Raw genomic sequence first — 23,464 nt, forward strand, 5'->3', positions numbered from 1 at the left:
GTTGGTCAATTTCCAAATTGTTCGGTCTCTCACTCAAAAACTGGGTAGATCAAAAGTGTTTTAGTCGGGAAAGTGGCAGGGGTACACTTGTATAATGTATAGTTTCTATTCTGTTTTTCATCTTAGTTTTGTATACCTGAGATGAAAAAATCGCATTTTTAATAGTGAAGATGAATGCTTGATTGATTTCAATTTCAAGTTGATATTACCAATTTTTAAAACGGCTTCTTGAAAACTAGATCTATAATTCCCTATCCTCCTCCCTTAGGCCAACAAAGATACAATAATCTGTATTTACCTGAGTGTAACAGCTCTAAGGATTGCTATTTATGCCAAGTGAATGATTTGTTTTAAAAATCAGGGATTTGGAGCAATCAAATTTTTGAATTGCTCCGCACCAGCTCCACTCCGGGTACCAATAGTGACTGCTCCAGCTCTGCTCCGACTCCGCGCTCCAACTCAAATTAATTTTTAACCAAATAAAAAAGTGTATACTGTATTTTTGAAAAAACATTATTTTTATTCAGCGTTTTAAAACAATTTAAATGTCATCAACAGTGATACAAACTAGAATCATTCATAATTCAATCTGTAAAAAATATTGCAGCATTCAAGTCATCTTTCATAGCCTGCCGCAGATTAACTTTAAAGCCAAAATTAACTTTAAAATTAACTTTAAAATAAAATAGAGTTGTTGGCATGCTCAAAGCAATTCTACAGGCAGCCTGTGAATGCGGTGTGGGTAGCTGTGAATGGCCTCAAGAACAGAGTTAACTTTTAGCCTACCAATAGTCTCCATTGCCTCACAATCTTCCCGAAAGCTACTCTCGAGTAATGCTTCATTACAACTATGAATCGCAGAAACTCGCCGGCGTCTTTATTGTTTATCTAATAATTCCTTTTCGAAGTCGTCATCTTCTGAAGAATTGGTGCTTAAATTATCTCCATTTCCCTGTGATGGTTGAAGACGTCTCAGGGATGGACGCTCGAACAAGTTCAGAGTGGAGATGGAAGTTTGAGAACAGCCTGCTATTTCTGAAGGATGTGAACTTTCCAAAACCGAAAATTTGATTGTTGATGACTCCTTTTGTTGTATTTTGTTTTCTTCAACCTCTTTCACAGACTTCAAATGTAGCAATAGATTTTGTTTTTCAAGTCGTCGAGCAATATCAAGGAACCCTGCCTTTGCCTTTGGCATTTCCCTTGAGGTAAGAAGAATCCGATACCGTGGGTCAACATAAACTCCATGAAGGAAATGAATATTGTCAAAAAGCTTCTCTTCGTGTTTCTGCATGGAGGATAGAATTCCTTCTGCAATTTGTCCACTATTTTCTTGCAAGAATTTTGACAGTTTTCAACATTCCTTCATTCATTACAACATTCATTAAAACTCCTGCGGTTACATGACAGCTTGAAGATTCATGGTTTGGTTTGGCTTTGCCAAGAGGTCTCGCAGGTTCTTCACTTTGTCCCATTCAGCCTTTGTTAACTTGAGTTCTTTTGTTCCAGTAGCAGCTACTTGTTCACAGTAAGATTAAAAAATGAGAAGCTGATCAATCATCACAAATGTTGAACCCCAGCGAGTCACAGTATCCAATGATTGACTTACCCCATGTAGATCAAGCTGAACACTTCGAATATTTGGGGATCATAGTTCGACAACGACTTGTCAAATTATTGCCAGATATTTCTTCACATGTTCTATGGTCAGTCCATCCCAGATTGCCAACTGAAGAATGTGAATACCACACCTCATCATTTGGACTTTTGAGTCGTCCTCATGAAGCCATGTTTGAAGTCTGAGGCTAGGGTCACTAACCTATTGCGCAGCAGCATCCATGTTGAGTTCAATTTCATCCATTCCTTTAGTTCCTTCATCAGGCAAAGTAGCTTCAGTTCTGTCCACATCCCTGTTCTCAAAGGTAGAAATGGTTTCATTGCCCTCGCTGAAATTTTTGACGGCACACGTCAAGTTTGCTGCATCGTCAACGCAGATGCTCAGCACTTGCATTTCACTGATCCCAAATTTTTCTAAAATAGCTTTTACTTGACTTTTCACGTAGGAAGAATTGTGACACACTTCAGTGTCGATTATGTCCAAGGTTTTTACCACAGCTTTATCTTTTCCTTCTTTGTAGTACAGAGCATTGATTATAAGGAAACGTCTGTTTCCAAGGGTTGCCGCATCCATTATCAGGTAGCACAATTTTTGCTCCAAAGCTTTCTTGAGCTCTTCGTGACCAGACTCAGCTGTGCTGACAACTAAATGACGAACCGCATCGTGCCCTGTTGAAACACCAAGCTTGCCGACCCATTTCACCTGCAATTTTTTGGAATCCTTTGTTCTTTAGCCTGAAGGTAGAGAGCGATGTTGAACTCAAGCAAACCATTTCCATCAGCCCTTCACAGAAAGTAGTGGCATCCATGGTGACTTGTAACCGTTGAGAACTTCAAATATGAGTCAAGTTTTATTTGCTCAATTTTGGATTTCTTTGCAGATGAAGCTCCGCAAAAAATCTTTTCTCCAGGAGTTTTCAAAGAACCCGATGAACGACATTTAGCTGCATCAGCTTTCTGTTTTGCCTCATCTTCCTGATCCTTTTTTGTAACCACAGCCGCATAGTTTTCAGGATGGTTACATTTTACATGCTGCCCAAGGTTGAAACTTTTCATGGCACTTGCTTCACTTGTCTTGAAGCTACATGGTTTGAGCTCGCCATTCACAACCTTGCACGTTGCCAGTTTCTTCTTTCCTTGTCCCAAAAGCCCAAATTTGGGCATTTCAAATTCAAAAGTAAAGACGTTGTTGAGATCCTTTTCCGTAAATTGGCTATCAATCGTGGGGGGCGGATTTGATTTTTTTTTTTTTGTTGAAGCCATGGCCAAATCTTCTTGTACTGCTACCGCATCCAAATGTTTCTTGTTATGATCTTCGAAAAGCAATGAACAAAAAAGCATTACATTTTTTTATAATGTACCTGCTTGTGATATCTTAACCACTTAAGGTACTTCGAATTTATTTTGCATTTTCTGGACAAAAATGATCATTTTCTTTTTATACAAAATTATTATTAAAGTATATTTTAAAATGTTTCTTGCAGTTTTAATAAAGTAAGAAGTATTTTTAATATACATAATTAATATAAATTTGTGTTTATAAATTGCAAGTTAGTTTTTTCTTATGAAATTTTGCGGTAAAAATATTCAAAATATTTTCCAAGTTTTTAATTAATATCTCAACGCTTTCATATAGATATATCAATGAAATTTGGTATGTGCTGTAGTGTTAGTACGTGCTATCGCTGTTCTACAACATTAATTGTTGGGAAGTAACAAGGCTACACGTTACAAGGTTGAAAATAAACACATACTAATCTAGCTATCTAATCTACACAAGTACGTACTTGCCTAACCTTGGCACAAGGGTGGGAGCAGTCTGCAGTGTTGCCGGATGTCTGATAATTATCTGATTCTTTAATAAAACATATCTCCAAAAAACTTTGTAATTTTGTATCTGTACATTAAATCTTGATTTCAGCTGAAGTGAGAATAACTGTGACATATTACGTAACGTGGTAAAGTAGATGTTAATATCAGTTGTTATACAATCTGAAACTTTTTGGCATCTTTAGGACTTTCTTGCTAAAATATCATTCCTTTTGGATTTAAAATGAAAAAAAAAAAAAAAAAAACTGGAGCAGTGGAACAGTCAAGATTTCCTGGGCTCCAACTCCGGGCAAAAATCTGCAGCTCCGCTGCTCCACACTCCAGCTACGGCCTCTGCTCCAAAGCCCTGTTAAAAATCCCTGAACACGTGTTTGTAAGGTTTCAGTATTGAACAGTAGCAGTCAATTGGGTCAATAAGATGTTTTTAAAAGGCCCAAATAAGTAATGTACTTTCTAAGAAAGCCTTTGAGATTTTCCTCGGGTTTTTTTCCTTTCTTTGTCTTGCTATCGTTAAAGCTTTATCTAAAATAATAAAATTTTGACTGAAACTAAGAAATGACATGGTTAGTAACTCTTCACTCTGCCAAGATATTGCTGGAACCTCAGACCAGAATCTGCTAGCAGATGCCAGGGCATAATGGGGGCCGGTGGAGTATGTCATTTCATCCTCTGCTCTAGATTTCATGGTTTGTGGTGTTTTCTTCTTCTGTGTAAATATGATTCATGGCCAGATTCTAGCTTCAGTACATTCCCTCAACTCCCATCAATCAATCCCTTAAATGCAGCTTATAGTAGGGATGTAACATTTCGATTATTTGGCTAATCGAAAGTCAATGCAATTTGTATCGACTATTTGATTAGTCGATAAGGGCGCTTCCACGTTTGAATTATAGCAACAGCCCCAGGACTGTTGCTACACTTCAAAGGTGAAAGTGCTACAGGGAGCACTGAACCAGCAGGGAACTCAAGCAATCCCCTGCTAGCCCCGTGCTCCCCCTGGCTTTACAAAGTGGAGTCCTGAGGTCTGGCCTCAGGCTCCATGTGGTGCTGCCACTTTTTGGTATCTCTCCCCCCAACCCCCGCCTCTTTCTGATAGAGGCAGCCATGGGGGGAGAAACTAGTTGACTAGCCTGTCAACTATCCGATAAGCATTTGCTTATCGGATAGTCGACTAGTTGTTCACATCCCTAGCTTATAGTGAGAGTGTTTGTGCTGTATGGCAATGAAATGCACTTGAGGGGATGGAGAAACACAGACAGAATTATGATATGGATTTGGTTATCTTGGTTCCTTTGGCCTAAACCTTATAGGCCTCAGTTCAGGAAAGCGTCCCTGTTCAGGAAAAACAAGTGTGTTTTTGAGGGTGAGGCTGTCAGAATACGGAGCATAGTTCCACTGGATTCTGTCATGGTTGTTGTGGCAATGTGTGCTGACTGGAGCAGAACTTCTCTGGTTCTGAACAGTAAGTGAAATGGGGAGTGGCATGCTGCTTTTTAATAGATACAGTATTGCATAAGGTTGGTGTCTTGCCTTAGTGCTGTTGCTTTATCGCTATACTTCGATCTTTGTTGCAAGCCAGATAGACAGGCCCTTCTATGGGAGTGGTAGTTACCCCAGTTAGAAGCTCTTCTTTCAGTGGACGTTGAGGTCAGTTGAAAATAGTTTTGGAGAGTTGCCAACTCCTAGAAAGTTTAAAACTTTAAAAGAGTGATATAAATAGTACTGAAGCTAATACAATAAACCAGGGTTTCCCAAACTTTTTGACACGGGGACCGGTAAATCCATTCATGAGCTTTCGGAGGACTGGTAACATTCATTTGCATATTTGCATATTCATTAAGCAAATGACAAATATGCAAATATGTTGGTTTTGGACCTCCCAAAGCCCCCAGGGCCAGCTTTAGCAAAGCTTTTGATACGGCCACCCACAACATTCTTACCAGCAAGTTAAGGGAATATGGATTGGAAAAATGGACTGTAATCCAATAAAACCCTGCACTACCACATCGTGTATTGAAAAGGGGCTCATTTATTTTCAGAAAGCCGACACCATCTTTGGAATTTTTTATCCATATTCTCATTCCGGATGGTGAATACACCAGGTTCTCCCCATTCTGACACAGTGTAGTGCCTTTAAACCTCACTGTCAGCAGTGGGGATATTTACCAGGCACTGCTTTTACATTTGTATTCAGGATCTGCATGTGCCCTGAACTGTCCCGCTCCCCGCTGGCCTATTCTCTCCTCCCTCCCCCACCCCCCCCGCCCTGGGACAGCCCCACTGTCCCCGCCAGCCGATTCTCTCCCGATCTCTCCTGGCAAGCCTTGCTGTCCCCGCCAGCCCTGCTTCTGCCGGCCGGTTCCCCAGCCAGTCCCGCGATCTCCCCCAGCCAGCCTCACTGCCCTCACCAGCCGGTTCTCCCCTCCCCCTCCCCCCCCCGCGATCTCCCCTGGCCAGCCCCACTGCTCCCGCCCTCCTGGCCAGCCCTGCTTCTGCCAGCCTGTTCCCCCAGCCAGCCCTGCTTCCGCAGGTCGGTTCCCCTCCCTATCTCTCCTGAGCAGCTCCACTGCCCCGACCCTGCTTCTCTGCAGCCCATATCCACTCCCCACTCCACAGCCAGCAATAAGAGCTCACCTGATAACCCTCACTGTGCCTCTGCGGGAGCCTGAAACATACAGCTGCATCCGCCCAGCTTGGCTGAGGGCTTGGGGGACCCAGTGCTGCACGGGCAGTCCGGGAGCCCGGAACACCCTGGCAGCCACGCTGAGTCCCGGTATTTTTTTCCCTCGGCCCGGTACCGGGCCGCGGCCCATAGTTTAGGAAACGCTGCAAAAAACAGAGCTGGCTGTTTAGCTGATTTTAATGGGCTGCCATATTTTTTTAAATAAAGCTAGTGTAATATGCGGGGCTCGACAAATAGTGTACTCTGCTCACCTGTGGCGAGTAGATTACACCCCGGAAGAGCCGGCGCGGAGCGATCTGCGCATGCGCAGAACCACGCGGCTGGAGAGTGGGGCTCACCGCCACTCGGCGAGCCCTGGTAATATGACTATTTCCATAGGTGGATGAGATTAACGTAGTTTAACACAGTTAACATTTATCTTGGGTTTATTAAATCCTTCTCCAATCTCCAGCTGTCAAAGCTGCAGTTTTTTTAGGTCTTCACTGCTCTGGCTTCTTGCTGAGGTTCAAAGCAAATCATCTTCCTCTTTGCTTGATGTCTTGTTTCCACTGTGCTAGGACATCAGTTGTAATGATCAGTTTTTTTGTGTTTAAATCTAATATATTGGATAACATGTAACTGTGGTGACATGGACATCTGAAACAAAAGGTTAAGAGAGGAATTAACCAGTGAGTACCGGATGTCATAAGAACATAAGAACGGCCGTACTGGGTCAGACCAAAGGTCCATCTAGCCCAGTATCCTGTCTACCGACAGTGGCCAGCACCAGGTGCCCCAGAGAGGGTGGACCGAAGACAATGATCAAGCGATTTGTCTCCTGCCATCCCTCTCCAGCCTCTGACAAACAGAGGCCAAGGACACCATTTTATCCCCTGGCTAATAGCCTTTTATGGACCTAACCTCCATGAATCCAGCTTCTCTTTAAACTCTATTATAGTCCTAGCCTTCACAGCCTCCTCTGGCAAGGAGTTCCACAGGTTGACAACACGCTGTCACTGAGGAGGATAAGAGACTGGCGGTGTGTCTTGACAAGAACAGGAAAAAAGTGAAGAGAATAGATTTGGAAGAAAACCAGATCTAGTTTATACAAGGAGGATGGAAATCAAAGACTTCAGGTTATTGGTCCTTAGAAGACAATGACGCATGTAGAAAATAAAAACTAAGCCACAATTAATTAGTGTGTCAATATTTTCCCCCGTGTGTTTGAAAACCAATTTTTTGTGAAAGTGAAAACAAAATTAAAAACAAGTTGGACATTCAAACACAAATTTTGTTCTCCTTTCTCTACTTCTTTCAGTGGCAAAATGGAAAAGGGATTGGGGAGAGGGAAGAACAAAATTTTTAAATAAACAATTTATTTTGAAATCAATAAAACACAAATTATGGGTTTCCTTGGGGGGGAAAATGTATCTCTTTTTTTATCTGTTCTAGATGTGCTCCTCCATCCAGATGAATGTAGGCTTCCTTTGGTCTAAAAAGAGCTTTCCACTGAAGGTCTCTCTGAAGCATGTTGGTGGCTTCTGTTTAATTTTATTTGGGTAACTGTCACTCCAGTAAAATCCTCCTTTAGGCTCCTCTTCATCTTCCAGAACTTCATGGCCCACATACCGCCAATAGACCCTCATTTAGTTATTCCCCAGCCACATAAGTGGTTTTCAGTTGGCTGCTGCTTATTAGGGATGTCACCATGTAATCAACTTCATGATAAACTCAGGCTTATCGGTTAATCGGTTAATCCTATCGACTACACGCATCCCCCTTGCTGTCCTCTGTATCAGGCAACAAGGGGGGGGTGAAAGGGCGGGGCCGGTGCCCACTGTACCCTGGCACTGCTGCCTCTGCTAGAGAGACAGCAGCACAGAGGGTGAGGGGGGCATATGGAGCTGGTACACGTGGGAAGCTAGCTTTCAAGCTGGCTGTCCACATGTATCTGCTCCCATGGAGCTGCTCTGACCACCCCCACGTCACTGCACTTCTGCCTCTCTATCGGAGACACCAGTGTGTGTGGAAGTGGGAGCCGGCATTAGCTGCCTCTGGGTGGGGAGAAAGGAAGCAGGGGTGGCTGCCATGGAGCAGCCTCTGTCTGCAGTGGGCCTGAGCTTGCCATGGACAGAGGCTGCTGCATGGGATGCTGGCACAGCTGCCTAATAGAGACAGCCGCATGGGGTGGCAGGGTGCTCCCTGGGAATGGAGCCAGGAGCGCAATGGCTGCTGGACCCCTCCTTGGGGACTATCAAATAATCATGTAACCCGTAAAATTTGATGCAGTTACAAAATTATTAATTTAACCAATATCTAACATCCCTACTGCTTATTAGAAATTTACTGTTTGTAAATGGTGCAGGGAGGGTATATTCATGGGTCAACCTCATGGACGGGAATATACAAATGCCTGAGTAATTTCTCTAAGTGCTTTAAGTAAAACCCAGTAAAAATGCAAAACCTAATAAATTCTGAACCATGATGCTCGTAAATGGATATCCAGCATGTGTACATTGTTCTCTTAAACAAATTAACAAAAGGAGACTACACCAGTACTTTAAACCTTAAGAACTACAGTTATTATAGGTCCTAATGCAAGATCAGGTTATGAAAACCAAACCCACAAGGTTGATTCTAGTGTAATCTCTCCGAGGTGTGGTGGCTGACCCTCAGCTCACTATGAGCATGTTTACACTAGGAGGTCAAATCTCCTATGGTCGATTTCTGAACATCTAATTTTGCAAAGTCGAAGGTCTGTGTCCTCACTGTGGAAAATCAAATATCCAAAGGAGCGTGTCTCTGCTAACTCAGAGAGCGATGCACCAGGGGTAGCTTTATATTCTAGGCTATGCATCCGGTGCCCATTGGGAGTAAAACTCTGCAGTGGATGGTTAGTGGCTCATGTTGCCAGTGCTCCATAATGCACTTTTCTAGTCTTCCGCCCCTGTCCCCCCCCCCCCCACCAGTACACGAGACCAATGGGAGGCAGTGTGCTTGTGCCTTTTTGTGCCCTGGTTGCCCATGCAGATGCCAGAGCAGCAGGGGATTGGTGCCCAGTTTTCAGCAAACCATAGTTTTGGCACAGTACTTGGAGAGCATATTCATGCCAGTGGTGCTGAAGCAGGCCTCTTGACTACATTTTTCTGGTTTGTCCAAATTGTTGCAGTAGACAAACTCTCTTGCAGAGAAGAAAGATTCTTCTCCCCAATCCTGGATTCCTGGACCACCTTACGCTCCCTAGAAATGTACCCTGCAGAACAGAAAAGAGGATACATCTCTCAGCCACACAGTACTCGCTATTTTAGCACTTCAGGGGGTAGCCGAGTTAGTCTGTACAGGATAAACTTAAAAAACAACAAATAGTCTGGTAGCACTTTAAAGACTAACAAAACATGTAGATGGTATCCTGAGCTCATGATCTCATCTACATGTTTTGTTAGTCTTTAAAGTGCTACCAGACTATTTGTTGTTTTTTAAGTTTATTTCAGCACTGCTATGAGCCAGAGGGTAAGAGGACCAGGGCTCAAAAGGGGAAGGAATCTGCACCCCAATCTGCTACTTCTAAAGCCACTTCCTCTAAGCACTTTTCATGGGACAGTTGAGGGCCTGATCTATTGCAGTGTCAGCTGCCATTCACACAGCTGGCATGCCTCTCAGAAGTCACCTGGTCCTATTTCCCAGCAACTGTATCACCTCTGACAGCTAGGTCCTAGGGATTATTTCAAAAAGTTATGCCATTCAATTTATGTCCCTTCCCCACTACAGACTTCCTTCCCTGCCCCCCCTTTAGGGACCCTTCTCATGCGAACCTACTTCATTAGGAAATATATCATTTGTTTTTTCATTGCAGTCCTGTTGCAACTCAGGAGCAAGGGGATTTACTCCTATTATTTCCTGATCCTCAAAATCAGGGATGGGAACTTAAGGCCATATGAGGTTTGCCTGGATTTGGCACCTGAGGCTTAGAGCATCCCCTAGCATTGCGAACCCCAAACTGGCACTCCAGTTTTCCCTCCCCCAATGCCTCCCCACACCTTCTGGCCTCCCAACAGATTTTTCAGTGGGTCAGCAGCCTTTGACCCCCAAAAAGTTCTCCACCCCTGCTCAAAATGAAGGGAGGTAGAATTCCCATTCTAGTTCTAAGGGTATTAAACAATACAGGAAGGTGCAGATGGGCATGCTAGCAGCCAAAGGTTTCCAACACTTTACCTTTGGGCAGGACCATTATTAGTACAGACTGCTTCACCCAGGTTATTCACCATGGTTCTCCTTTTTGGACTGGAGTTCTCAGTTCCACCCTCGATGCTGTACACAGACTCACCACTTTGGGACAGATGCCTTCTTGGGGAGTTCACCTATATAACCACAAGGTCCAGGGCAAATAGTCTTCCGCAGAAGTGATCCTCCATGTCACTCTTTTGGAGCTAAGTGATGGCAGGAATGCCTGTATGCACTTTCTGTTTTCATCAAGAACATCATGACTCATCCCTGCTATCTATTTACCAGGGCTACAGAAGATGACAACCAACACTCTTGTCAAAATTTCTGTCACAACCTCAAATGGGAATTGAACTCAGCGGTGCTCTGTCATATATTCACTGATTGGGTAATCTTGTCTACAGATCTCTTCTCTACTTACTTGAAGAAGTAATGTCCATGTTCCTGACCCAGGCCTTACCTGGGGAAACATTCATGAGGATGTGCTCTCATCCTCCCATGGGACAATGACCTCTTGTATGCCTTTTCCTAGTTTCCTCTTCTATCCAAGGCCCAACAATTCAAAAAAACAAAGTGAGAGTTATTCTGATTCTACCTTTTGGCTAAGACAAGTCTGACTCCCTTACCTGACACAGATATCTATATGCCCCTCTGTTCCTCCTCAGCTGATTCCACATACAAAACACTTAACCCACAAAATGGAAATTGTTCCAAATTGTTTATCTAATCATAAATCCAATCTCATGTTCCCTCTAATTTTACACTACCTTTTAGAGGTCCAAACTCTTGCTCAGCTCCATTAAATTATCTTCTGTAGTGAAAATGTCCTTCCATGACCAGATAGACACATACTCCGTATTTGCTCGCCTACTGATGTGTAGATTCCTTAAAGGCACTGGGCATCTCTTCCTAAGTCTGACACCACTTGCTCCAGCCTGAGATCTTAACTTAGTTCTCAGAATAGACCTCCCTTTGAGTCCATGGCAACTTGGTCTCTTGTACTTGTGTACATGAAGACACATATATGAGATGGTCAATTCCTTTTTGAAGACAAATTAACTCTAGGGCCGTATCTCAAGTTTTTCCCTACTGTCTCTGCCTTTTCCATATGAATCAACAGATCCATCTCTCTGGTTTTTTTCCCCAAAACCAACATCATGACAACTGGGAGACCATTCTGCTATGTGTTAGATTTGAAGAACACCAGCATTCTACTTGAAGAAGACTAAGGACATTATGAAATCCCCTAAACTCTTCCTTGTATTTACAGAAAGATCCCAAAGCTGTGCAATATTGGCTTAAAGACTGTCCAAATGGGTCTTTGGTTGCATGAATCATTGCTATCAAGGGTCCAGTATACTTCCATCCAGAGTCCATATGCATTCCACAAGGCCAACTTCTACCTTGGTCACATTCCTTACAGATATTCCTATCTCGGTAGCTTGTAGAGCAACAATTTGGGCCTCTGCCCACATGCTCACAGAACATTGTTATCACCAAAGATTTGGCCCCCATCCTATCTTTGACTTTGGAATGGAGTCTGACTATATAGAGCACTATGAAGTCCCACCCTTCAGTGGCGAGTACTGCTTGGAGTCACCTATAGTGGAGCAGCCATACGGACACCACTCAAAGAAGAGGAGGTTACTCCCCTTGTGCAGTAATGGTGGTTCAAGATGTGTGTCCCTAAGAGTGCTCCACAAACCCACCTTTCTCCCCTCTACTTTAGAGCTCTCTATAGGGCTTTGTGGTAGAGAAGGAAGAGGATTTTGCCCACACAGTGCCTCCACGTACATCACGAGGGAAGGAGAGCACGTGTGCTGGCTCAATGGGCACTGCTACCAGAAATCTCCAATTAAAGGTACAGGAGCACACACACACCTATGGGCTGCGTATGCACAAGCGGAGAGCGGCATTCCTTCCTTTGAAGTAGCGCGCGCAGCCCACTTTCCCCTCAGTTCCTTTTTCTCGGCCCTTGGCTATGGACGGAGCTCAACCCTCTCCTGAGCACACTCTGCATAACAAACAAGAAATGAATTGAATGCCTTCAATAGCCCTGAACTACTCAGGACTACTTTCTTTCTTTAAACTGTAAACAAACAAACAAAAAAGCCGCCAGCAACTTTTATTGCTGCACAGCAGGAAGCTGCAGCAGTTGTGGCAAGCCAAACCAAAAAATCAAACACCACCAACAAAAGAAGAACCAAACCAATTAATTAAAGCAAGCGGGCAGCTCGGACTACACAATTTAGGTGGCATAGTCATCCTTGGGGAGATATTCCAGGCCCTCCTAAGGACAAGAGATGTGGAAAATGCTGGGATTCTATGCCAGCCTCTGATGCCAACAGTGAATGTATATGCTGTTTTTAGGGGACGCACATGTACCATAAAAATGTGTCCATTGCTGAAGCTTGACAGTGAGAGCTCACAAGGAGAGAGAGCTCACATGCCGTACCTTCCCCATTGAGAGAGCCCTTGACCCTCATAACTATAAAGGGGGCAGTTAGGGCTCAAGCGGAAAAATCTCCTCAGGTTAATCCCTCTAACCCTTTACCTTCAGAAAGCATGGTCAGAAACTAGACCCTCACCAGCCCACTCTCTCTCTCCCCCTAAGAATCAGTAAGGGGTATTAACTGGGCACCTTGGGCATAGAGAAATCTCAAGCCTTCTCAATGATACGCTCAAAAGCACGCTCTAAACAGGTGGTGAAACCAGCTACCCAATCATCAAAAAGGGCACCTACTAAGAGCTCTCATGTAACAGAGGTACCAATGGCATTAATGGCACTTGCTGTGCTATGGGCATACTCATGTATCTGCAGCACAATGTGAACCCCCTTTACAATCTACATCACGGGCACCAGGAGGTGATAGGGCTACTCCCAGCTGCCCCTCCAGTACCTCATGCTATCCCCAGATTCCCCAGGATTGTGACCGCACCCATACCACCACGACAAGCGCTGGCAGACAAGGCAGTGGGTCACAAGTCATCATCCCACAACTGTTCCCCAGCGTGCAAAACAGCGTGCAAAAATCAAGACAGGAGGATGAGAAGCGGGCTCCCCGCTGAGCCTTTGGCATGGCACTGCTCCTATTCCCCATTATCAATAAGGGACTCGCTATGTTCATCTGCCTTATCGCAAATCAGTGCCTACCAAGGGAATACAAGGAGTAGGTTCTCTCTCAACACTCCTCTCCACATAGAGCGCACACACCTTACGGGACATACGGGTTACCACATTATCAAAATCCTCCGTGGCACCTTGACTAGCAATATAATGACAGGCACCATAGCTGATGGTCCACCTATCACTATGAGGCACCACGGCATACCTCCACTGCTCTCCTACAGCTTCACAGTCTTGTACAGTCTCTGCCCTCTATATGTTCAGATCCATTACATTCCCTATTTGAGGGCACAGATCTAGAGGAAGGGCAAATTGAGGATGACCCAACAGTCCAGCAATCAGACATACCACCTAATGATAACTCCTCCTCCACTCCTGATGAAGTGGTTATCCCAAATGATCCATCACCTAGTGATGACCTAAAACAATTCCAGGATTTATTTAAAAGAGTGGCTATCAGCCAGGAGGTAGTCTTATCAGAGGTGCAGGAAAAATACTACACGCTTCTAAAGAACCTGCAGCCCTCTGCAAAATCCAAAATTGCCCTGCCTGTAGATGAAGCAATTCTTGAGGCAGCTGACAAGGTATGGAAACCCAAGCCACCACGCCAACAAAAGAGTCAATAGAAAGTATTTTGTCCCATCAAAGGGCATGGATTTCCTGTACTTACATCCTAAACCTAATTCCTTAGCAGCTGATGCTGCAAACCAGAGGTCCATAAAACCCACAGCTCAAGGCTCATATACAGGACAAAGACCACAAACACCAAGAAGTCTTTGGGAGGAAGATGTACTTCCCTCAACCCTGCAGCTTCGCATAGCCAACTACGTGGCAGTACTTGCAAATCATGATTTCGATAGTTATGCCAAACTCATGCATAATATTGCAGAGAACAAAAGACCTATCCTCAAGGCAATCATCGAAGAGGGATATACTATATCCTGCACAGCATTACAAACGGCCCTTGATGCTGCAGATATGGCTGCAAGAGCTACTGTGATGTCTGTGGTTTGGATCTCCAGGCCAAAGTAGAGGACCTGCCATTTGATAAGACCAAATTATTTGCTACGGGTACCAACAAAGCCTTACGCTCTAGCAAAGATTCGTGCACTACCTTGCGTACATTGGGGATGTACACTCCACCCTACCAAAGGAAGTGCTACACACTTTACCAGACACACAGGGGAACAGCCTTTGCTAGATAACAACAGTACTGGCCTTTTGAACAGAATGGCTTCCGATTGAGAAACTAACATAGAAGAGTCACTAACATGACTCAAGCCTCTAGGCAGCACGTTTGAGAATTTGGTTGAGGGTCTGCCCGACCTCCCTTCCACTCCAGTACCTGGCAAATACAATACATTTCACCACCGGTTGCGCCCCTATTACAATCAATGGGCAGCAATCACCACAAAAATCATCAGCCAAGGATAGTCTATCCTCTTCACAGAAATCCCCCCAACCTACCCACCATCTCCCTCCCTCTTCAGGAACCCCCTCATGACACATTGCTCTGTTACGATGTTCAAACCTCAGTATAGAAGCTGTAGAATGAGTCCCAGAAAAATTCAAAGGGAGAGGTTTTTATTTGAATTATTTTCTCATCGAGAAGAGGTCCGGGAGTTGGAGGCCCATCTTGGACCTGTGGCAATTAAACAAGTACCTTCACAAGCAGCAATTCAAAATTATTACTCTCGCCACTGTAATTCCAGCACTGGACAAAGGGGACTGGTTCACAGCCCTCGACCTTCAAGATGTATATTTTCATGTCACAATATATCCCACACACAGGCGTTCCCTACGATTCATGGTAGCTTCACAGCATTTCCAGTACAGAGTTCGGACTCTCCTCTGCTCCCAGACTCTCATGGTGGCAGCTGCACATCTCAGACTTAATGGCATCACAATATACCCCTATCTGGATGATTGTCTTATCAAGGGCCCCTCACAATGGGCTACAAGACGCATGGTCAGGTTTACAAAGGCCTTTCCTCAGTTGCTAGGCTTCATTATCAACAAGCAGAAATCCATACTATGCCCCATGCAATCCCAAGAGTTCATAGGGGCTCACATAGATTCCATAACACGAGCTGATCGTCCCAGCACGAGCCTATTGTCCCAAGCCTATCGTCCCAAGCAACTTAAGAAGCCTCGTCGCTATCACCACCAGCCCAACCATGCCCATCCTAACTAGCCTCAAGCTTATGGGACACATGGCGGCCACCACATACATAGTTCTGCACACCAGGCTGTGCTTTTGATGTTTCCAATACCGGATTTCTTCTGTGTGCATGCCAGCTAGCTGCCACATCCACAGGCACATCTCACATCCTCCACTGGTCCTTACCTCCCTGCGACAGTGGACCCAGGCACAGGACCTCTGCAAAGGGGTGCCTTTCCTTCAAGATCAGCCGTCCAAACAGATTACTCTGGATGCCTCGCTGATAAGCTGGAGTGCACGCTTCCAACAGCAAATCATGCAAGGGTCCATAGACGAGGCGAGACTCCACGTAAACCTGCTTGAGGTTCGAGCAGTTCACGACGCATGCAAGCACTTCCACACATCCAGTGCTCTTCGGTGCGTATCCTCACCAACAACATGACTTACCATGTTTTACATCAGTTGCCAAAGGGGTGCGAGATCCCAGTCGTTATGCACAGAGGCAATCAGGCTATAGAATTAATGTATCCGCCACAACATAACCATCATGGCAGCATGCTTACCTGGGGGCAAGAAAATTACGGCAGATACCCTCAGCCACAACTTCCTCACAGAACACGAGTGGGATCTGCATGATTAGATCACCCATGAGCTGTTCCAGTGCTGGGGGCCTACCGCAGATAGACCTTTTTATGCCCAGACGGAACTGCAAATACCCCCAATACTGTTCAAGAGTGGGCATAGGACATGGCTCCTTAGGAGATGCAGTGCTCCTCACTTGGGGGACCCATCTACTATATGCCTTTCCTCCTATTCCTCATTCCCAGAGTCCTCTGGAAGGTACAGTCAGACGGGGCCCAGCTGATTCTAATAGCCCCAGTGTGGCCTCGACCTTTATCAACTATCTCTACGACCTCCCTGCCTGCTTCGTTCTCTCCCAGAACAAGGGCTCAATATTTCATCCCCAATCGCAAACACCCGATGGCTTGGTACCTATCCGATTCTTGGAAGTGGAGCAACAGTGCTCCCAGCAAGTGAAGAATGTCCTATTGCATAGCAGGAGACAAATGACACACAAGACTTACCTGTACAAATGCAACGGTTTGCACAATAGTGTACACACGGGAGTCCAACCTTCTAGAGTGCCATTCCACCTGATACTAGAATACATTATGCACCTGAAACAAAAAAAATGTATTGCTCTCATCACTCTGAGTGCACATGATGGCCATTACAGCCTTCCATCCCCATTGATGGGTTCTCCATATTTTCCCACCCCCTCTCTAAAAGATTCTGGAAGGGCCTACAAAACCTTCACCCACTGTGTATACCCTTACCTCCCACATGGAACTTAAATTGGTCCTTCACTCAGTCAGAAAACCACCCTTCGAACCAATGGCAACTTCGTCACTTACCTGCCTCACCATGAAGATGCTGTTCCTGCTGGCAATCACGTCTACAAGGCTGGTTAGTGAGCTTGTAGCGCTCACAGCCTCGCCTCCATATACGACTATTCACAGTATAAAGTTATTCTACGGCTCATCCATCCTTTTTACTTGAAGTTGGTTTTTAATTCCATATCAATGAGCTGATGGTCCTACCTACCTTCCCCTCCAGGGAAGAATCCATACAATATACTTTGGACATTAGAAGGGCAACTGTCTTCTATCTGGATAGGATTTGTTCCTTTCACATATCCCAGAGATTGCTGGTATCCCTGGTTGAAAGGTCCAAGGTAAAACCACTGTCTTCCCAGCGCATATCAAAGCTGATAATATCATGCATTACTACCTGCTACTCGCCCCAGAATAGATCATTATCAGTGACTCCAAAGACCCATTCTGCCAGAGCAAAGGCAACATCAGCTGCTTTCCTCAAGGGGGTGTCGCTCCAGGAAATATGCAGAGCAGCGACATGGTCATCCAACCATACTTTCATTTAGCACTACGCCATTCCACCATTCTCCACAACAGATGTCACAGTAGCCACCACAGTTCTCTCCACAATCTGTAGCAATTAATCAAAGCTCACCATCCATGTAAATGGCTACTACTACGCAGTGAAGCACCAAAGGGGACATCACTCGAAGAAGAAAGAGAAGTTACTCACCCTGTTCAGTAACAATTGTTCTTCGAGATGTGTCCCCCTGTGAGTGCTCCACTATCCACCCCCCTCCCCACTTCTTTGGGCAATAATAGCAGCGCACAAGGGCCTCAAAGAAGAAACAGAGGGGAAAGCGGGAACGCCACTCTCTGCTTGCGCATGCTCAGTCCTCCTGATCGCTGCATGAAAGTCTCTGATCTGTGATGCCGGGACAAGCCCAACACCAACAGTGGAGCACCCAAGAGGACACACATTTTGAAGAACAACTGTTACTGCACAGAGTGAGTAACTTTTTTCTTTTTTATCTCTCCCACAAAGAGAACAGGCAAGTAATCTTATACGATTCAAATTCCATCCCTCTATCTCGATTGGTTCTCCCAGTCCTCTGGCCAACACCTTTGCTAGCTACCTGAGCTTAATCCCTTAGTCACTGTGTGCTGGTCAGCACTCCTGTCCATTACAGTCTCGAAGAACCATCATTACTGTACAAGGTGAGTAACTTCCTCTTATGGAAATAGTGAGGAAATACTTGGGAACAGTAATAGTGGTGTGAGATAGGAGCACAGTTCCTGCGGCCCTGGGGAGGGGTGTCTTCACCCTTTCGCCAAGTTCAGTCATTTCCCAACCTCTTCCCTCCCTCTGTCCTGCCCCACCCCCCACATTGCACCTCTTTCCTCAAGCTCTCTCCCCCAAGGGGTGCTGCCTGGGGGATTATTAGTTGGCCTGGTGTGGGTTGGCAGTAGGGGTACCCCCCCTACATACACGCACTACAATGGCAGGAGCTGTGGGGAAGTCGAGTGACGTAGGAGCCTCTGCTCTGTTGCCATCTTCTGAGCCAGCCCGGTTGCTCTGCTGTGGGCCACGGGGATGTACTGGCAGTGGCACAAAACTAGCAGCCAGAAGTTGTTCTAACCATGCTGTAGTACTGGTGGTGGCACCAGGCCCCTAGGGATTTTTTTAAACCATCCAGAGCCAACAGGTGTGTGGAGTTGGATGTACGGAGGCCCCTTCACCCTGAGTTGTGCCAGAGCAGGTATCTGCTATCCCACTAGGAGGATTTGAGGACTGGAACTGGCCCTGTGGTAAATTGAGTTTGAGACCCCTGCCTTGCAACTAGGGGTTTATAATATGGATGGTCAGGCTTTTAACAAATTAGGATTGACGAAATATTGCTATGGACGGGGGCAAAATGGAAGTTCTCTGCTGCCTCTGAATTTGAAAGATAGTCCTATATATAGAAATCTTTCTGATTTCTCCTCTAGCTGAGAATTTCTATCTTGGTGCTCAATGTCAGGAATAAAACAATTTAGTTTAGTCTGCACACTGAGACATGTTTTGTGTGAGCCCTTGCCAACTGTGTTATGACTGCCTTTTGTGGTTGATATATCAATTCAATTATCTAATATATTTTCTGGTTTTAAACTCAGCTGGCTTGTTGGATGTTGTGGTATCGCTGAAGAAATGACTTTCACGCAGCGCAAACCCAAACACAACTCTAGGTTGAAGTAAAATGCTAACTAATCTTTTTTCCTTTTCTTTCCAAAAGCTTGTACAATGAGGATAGAAATTTGCTCCGGATCAGAGAGAGAGAAAGGCGGAATCAGGAGGCTCTTCAGGAGAGGGAGCCATTCCTAGAAAATGCCCCCCTCTTTGCAGAACCTTACAAGGTATTGATATTGTATCATGTTGCAGAGATCGGGGGAAGGAGGTATGACCTTCATGTGCACTGGAACAACTTTACATGTTCAATAGAACCTCATCAATGTTCATTGCAACCCCAGTTGTTTAGCTTTACATGTTATTAAATGTTAAATTGGGAAACTTTGCTAATGGTGTAGTGGGGATGGCCAAATTGAAACCTCATGGTCTCTATGAACAAGCTGATGAGCACTTGTGACTCACAAGTACTGTCCATCCATTTCTAGGTCCCACTTGAAACAGGGAGATCAACTGGTGATTTGGGGAACTGCAGAAGTCCCAATTGCACCCTTTTCTCATATAGTTCAACCCTTGTGCAAGCAGTTTCTTTCATAGACAGAAACTTCATGCATGAGTAAATGCTACCCAAGGGACAGTGAAGCATGCATAATTGTAGCCCAAAATTGCGATAAAGCAGTATCTACTGAAAGTAAACTTCTTACTGATATGCCTTTTCTTGAATCAAATTTTGGTTATCTTTTTAATTCTTTTATTTTCTCCTCTTTTTCCTGTTTCAGACTAACAAAGGAGATGCATTGTCCAGTCGAATTCAGAACATGCTGGGTAGTTATGAAGAGGTAAAAGAGCTAATCAGCACCAAGTTGCATCAGAATCTCATAGGGATACCCAAGAGCATTGTTCCTCAAATTCTCCAGGGAAAGCCTGATCGCCCATTCTTTCCTGAAAAGACCAGCAGTATATTACCAACCTCATTCCAGCAAAACAACCGCCACCATCTCATGGGCTCTTTGGCTCCTCCTTCTGCTAGTAACTCCATCCATTATCCAAAGACACAATCAAGAATTGAACCAGCTGCAAGTTTGTACACCAAAACCCACACTTTGTCCAGTGCTCATAGCCAAGGCTCTGAACAGAGAGGTGGTGGTCAGGAAAGCCATCATGGTGATTGCCACAAGAAAAATGATAGCTGCGTTGATAAAGATAGTACCGATGAACTGCAAGCAACGCTTTCAGAGCTTTCTCCCTTACTATCCTCTTTGACTTCTCCAGTGGCACCCCTATCACCTCTACATTCCAGTCAGCATGTCCATTCCAGGTCACAGAACAGTGACAAACCTCACAGGCAGACTTACAACCGAATGGAATCTCCTCAGGACTTAATGGCAGGATTGCACGATAAAGAATCCCGGGACACTTCAGCCATTAATCTGGTCATTGCCACCCAACCATCTTCTCAAACATTTCCTCCAGCCTTGCCATCAAAAAACAGTGCAATGCAGCAGAAACCTACTGCATATGTAAGACCAATGGATGGCCAAGATCAGGCACCAAATGAGTCACCGGAGCTCAAGTCACTTCCAGAGGACTACCCTGGGCAGCCGTATGGGAAAATAGCAGATTTAAAGGCAAATGCTAAGGCCAAACTATCCAGATTGAAAATACCATCTGCGCCCATTGAGGTGAGTGAAATTGCTGTTCTTTTTCTGAGCAGTAGCTGCCAAGAGAATAACGTAAACTGAACATGTAGGGGAGTAGAACCTTTAGGGAAAGGGGCTGCTGGAAGAATTTATTGTCTGCACTTCATCATGTGGTGTGAGATCAGAGGTTTGAGAGAACTCTGTGATTGGATGGGGAAAAGACAGCACATTGTTTTGAAATACTTCTTAGGTATATTGCAGCTGCACCACCCTAAGCTACCTAGTGTAGCTTCTCTAAATTGACTAGAGAGAGCTCTCTGATCAGCTTAATTCCTCTAGCTCCCCGTTAGCAGCAGTAGCAACTAAAATGATTAGGGGTTTGGAACGGGTCCCATATGAGGAGAGGTTAAAGCGACTGGGACTTTTCAGTTTAGAAAAGAGGAGACTGAGAGGGGATATGATAGAGGTATATAAAATCATGAGTGGTGTGGAGAGGGCCGATAAAGAAAAGTTATTTATTAGTTCCCTAAATAGAAGAACTAGAGGACACCAAATGCAATTAATGGGTAGCAGGTTTAAAACTAATAAAAGAAAGTTCTTCTTCACACAGCGTGTAGTCAACCTGAGGAACTCCTTGCCAGAGGAGGCTGTGAAGGCTAGGAGTATAATAGAGTTTAAAGAGAAGCTAGATAATTTCATGGAGGTTAGGTCTATAAAAGGCTATTAGCCAGGGGATAAAATGGTGCCTTGGTCTCTGTTTGTCAGAGGCTGGAGAGGGATGGCAGGAGACAAATCGCTTGATCACTGTCTTCGGTCCACCCTCTCTGGGGCACTGGTGCTAACCACTGTCGGCAGACAGGATACTGCGCTAGATGGACCTTTGGTCTGACCCAGTACGGCTGTTCTTATGTTCTGATGTTCTTATGTAGCTATGTCAAGGTGAGAAACTCTCCTAGTGATATGATGCAGTCCGCACCAGCGCTTAATTACCCCTCTTAGCAAGAAAATTTATGTTGATCTTAAGGCACATCCCTGAGTGACATAAGGGTCTCTAACCTTTTAAAGCACGAGATCACTTTTTGAATTTAAGTGCAATCCAAGATCTACCTCAAATATAAATACCCTTGCCCTACTTCCTTCCCACCCCTGCTTACTCCATCCTGCCTCTCTTGCTCTTCCTCCCTCACTTTCACCAGGCTGGGGCAGAGAGTTGGGGTCATGCTCTGGTCTTGGATTAAGGGATCTGGAGTGTGAGAGGAGCCCTGAGGGGCTCTTGAGGCAGGCAGTTGGGATGTAGAAAGGGGAGTTCTAGGTGCAGGTCTGGGATGGTGTTTGGATGCAGGGGTGCTTGGGGCTGGGTCAGGGGCTTGGGGTACAGGAGGGAGTTCGTGACTGGGGTAGGAGTTTGAGAAGCGGGCTCCAGCTGGGTACTGCTTACCTCAAGGTGGCTCCTGGGTGGTGGTGCAGTGGGGCTAAGTCAGGCTCACCCCTGCCCTGGCCCTGCACAACTCCCCAGAAAACTCCCAGAAGCGGCCTGAGGCTGACTGCAGCAGCTGGTGCCCCAGGCAGAAGGTGCCATCGATGCCCCTGCCTGCACGGCCGGTCAATGGCCGTGATGTAATCACGGGGCTCCCAAGGCAACTGCCTAGTTTGCCTAGCCTCACAGGCCGCCCTTGCAAACTCCATCATGTTGTGCCCCCTGTCTGCTCTGTAGAGAAAGGTTACAGAGTAGGAGAGGGCTCCCTGACATCAGCACCCTGTTCTCCACTGCACAGCAAGCAGGAGGATCCCCCAGGGGAGGGGCAGCTTCAAAGTAAAGGGCTGGAAATGCACAGCAGTGGGGGGAGGGGCAGCTGGAGTCCTGGCACTTGAGTCTCTTACCAAACTAGTCAGGGTCACCTGTTAGAGGTTCCAAGATCTACCAGTAGATCCTGATCTACTGGTTGGTGACCACTGCCTTACACAAACTTCAGAAACATTGCTGCTGCCTTGCTGATGCTACTGAAATTTGGAAGGCACTTCAGGAGACATTCACGAAAGAAATACCTCCTCAGAATGTTAAGCTCTGAGCAATAAAGAAGCAAATGGAGCAAACACTAACGCTATCTCCTTCACTTGCAAGCACTTTAACCCCTGGTATAAAGGTAGACACAGATCTTCTGAAAATGATGCTGCTGCCTCAGTTATTTCAGGAAGGAGCGAAACCATTTAATCAGTACATGTTTACTGATGATGTTTTAAACAAAGTCACTCTCTTGAATTGGTAGAAATCATTGACCAGGTCCCTTGAAACAGTTGTTCAGTTGCTAAGCCAGCTTTTCACAGCAGTAGCGTCCTCTGTAAGCGTGGAGAGAATGTTTTCATTATTTGGTAATTCGCTCAAAACTGAGAAATTGACTGTGAGTTGAAAAAGCAGGACATTTCTCATTTCTGTTTCAGTCTATAAATCAAAATGACCATGGGAGTGGGGAAGATGAGTTAATTGTAGAAGTTTTAATGACACTGCACATTTAGTGTTGTGACTACTTGTCTGTTAGTTAATAAAATTTGAATATTAAAAAAAAGTTTAAGGACAACTATCAGCTGGCAACTCAAGAGACTGCTTTAATTGCAAGTGTGAAACATTTATGTAATATTTAAGCTTTAGTTTAATAAAATGTGCTGCT

At 45.0% G+C, this 23,464-nt stretch overlaps 1 protein-coding gene across 4 annotated transcripts in view; it reads left to right on the forward strand.

Moving 5' to 3' along the window:
• AFF1 (ALF transcription elongation factor 1) overlaps positions 1–23,464 on the forward strand; it is a 178,888-nt gene that overhangs the window by 35,526 nt on the left and 119,898 nt on the right. For all 4 annotated transcript variants that reach the window (XM_006115336.4, XM_006115334.4, XM_075929557.1 and 1 more), the window contains 2 exons: positions 19,268–19,388; positions 19,938–20,840. In XM_006115336.4, coding sequence (XP_006115398.2) covers positions 19,268–19,388; positions 19,938–20,840 — 1,024 coding nt within the window. The remainder of the gene's footprint in view (positions 1–19,267; positions 19,389–19,937; positions 20,841–23,464) is intronic.

This window comes from Pelodiscus sinensis, chromosome 5, assembly GCF_049634645.1.
Source record: "Pelodiscus sinensis isolate JC-2024 chromosome 5, ASM4963464v1, whole genome shotgun sequence".
In the NCBI taxonomy this organism is placed as follows: Eukaryota; Metazoa; Chordata; order Testudines; family Trionychidae; genus Pelodiscus; species Pelodiscus sinensis.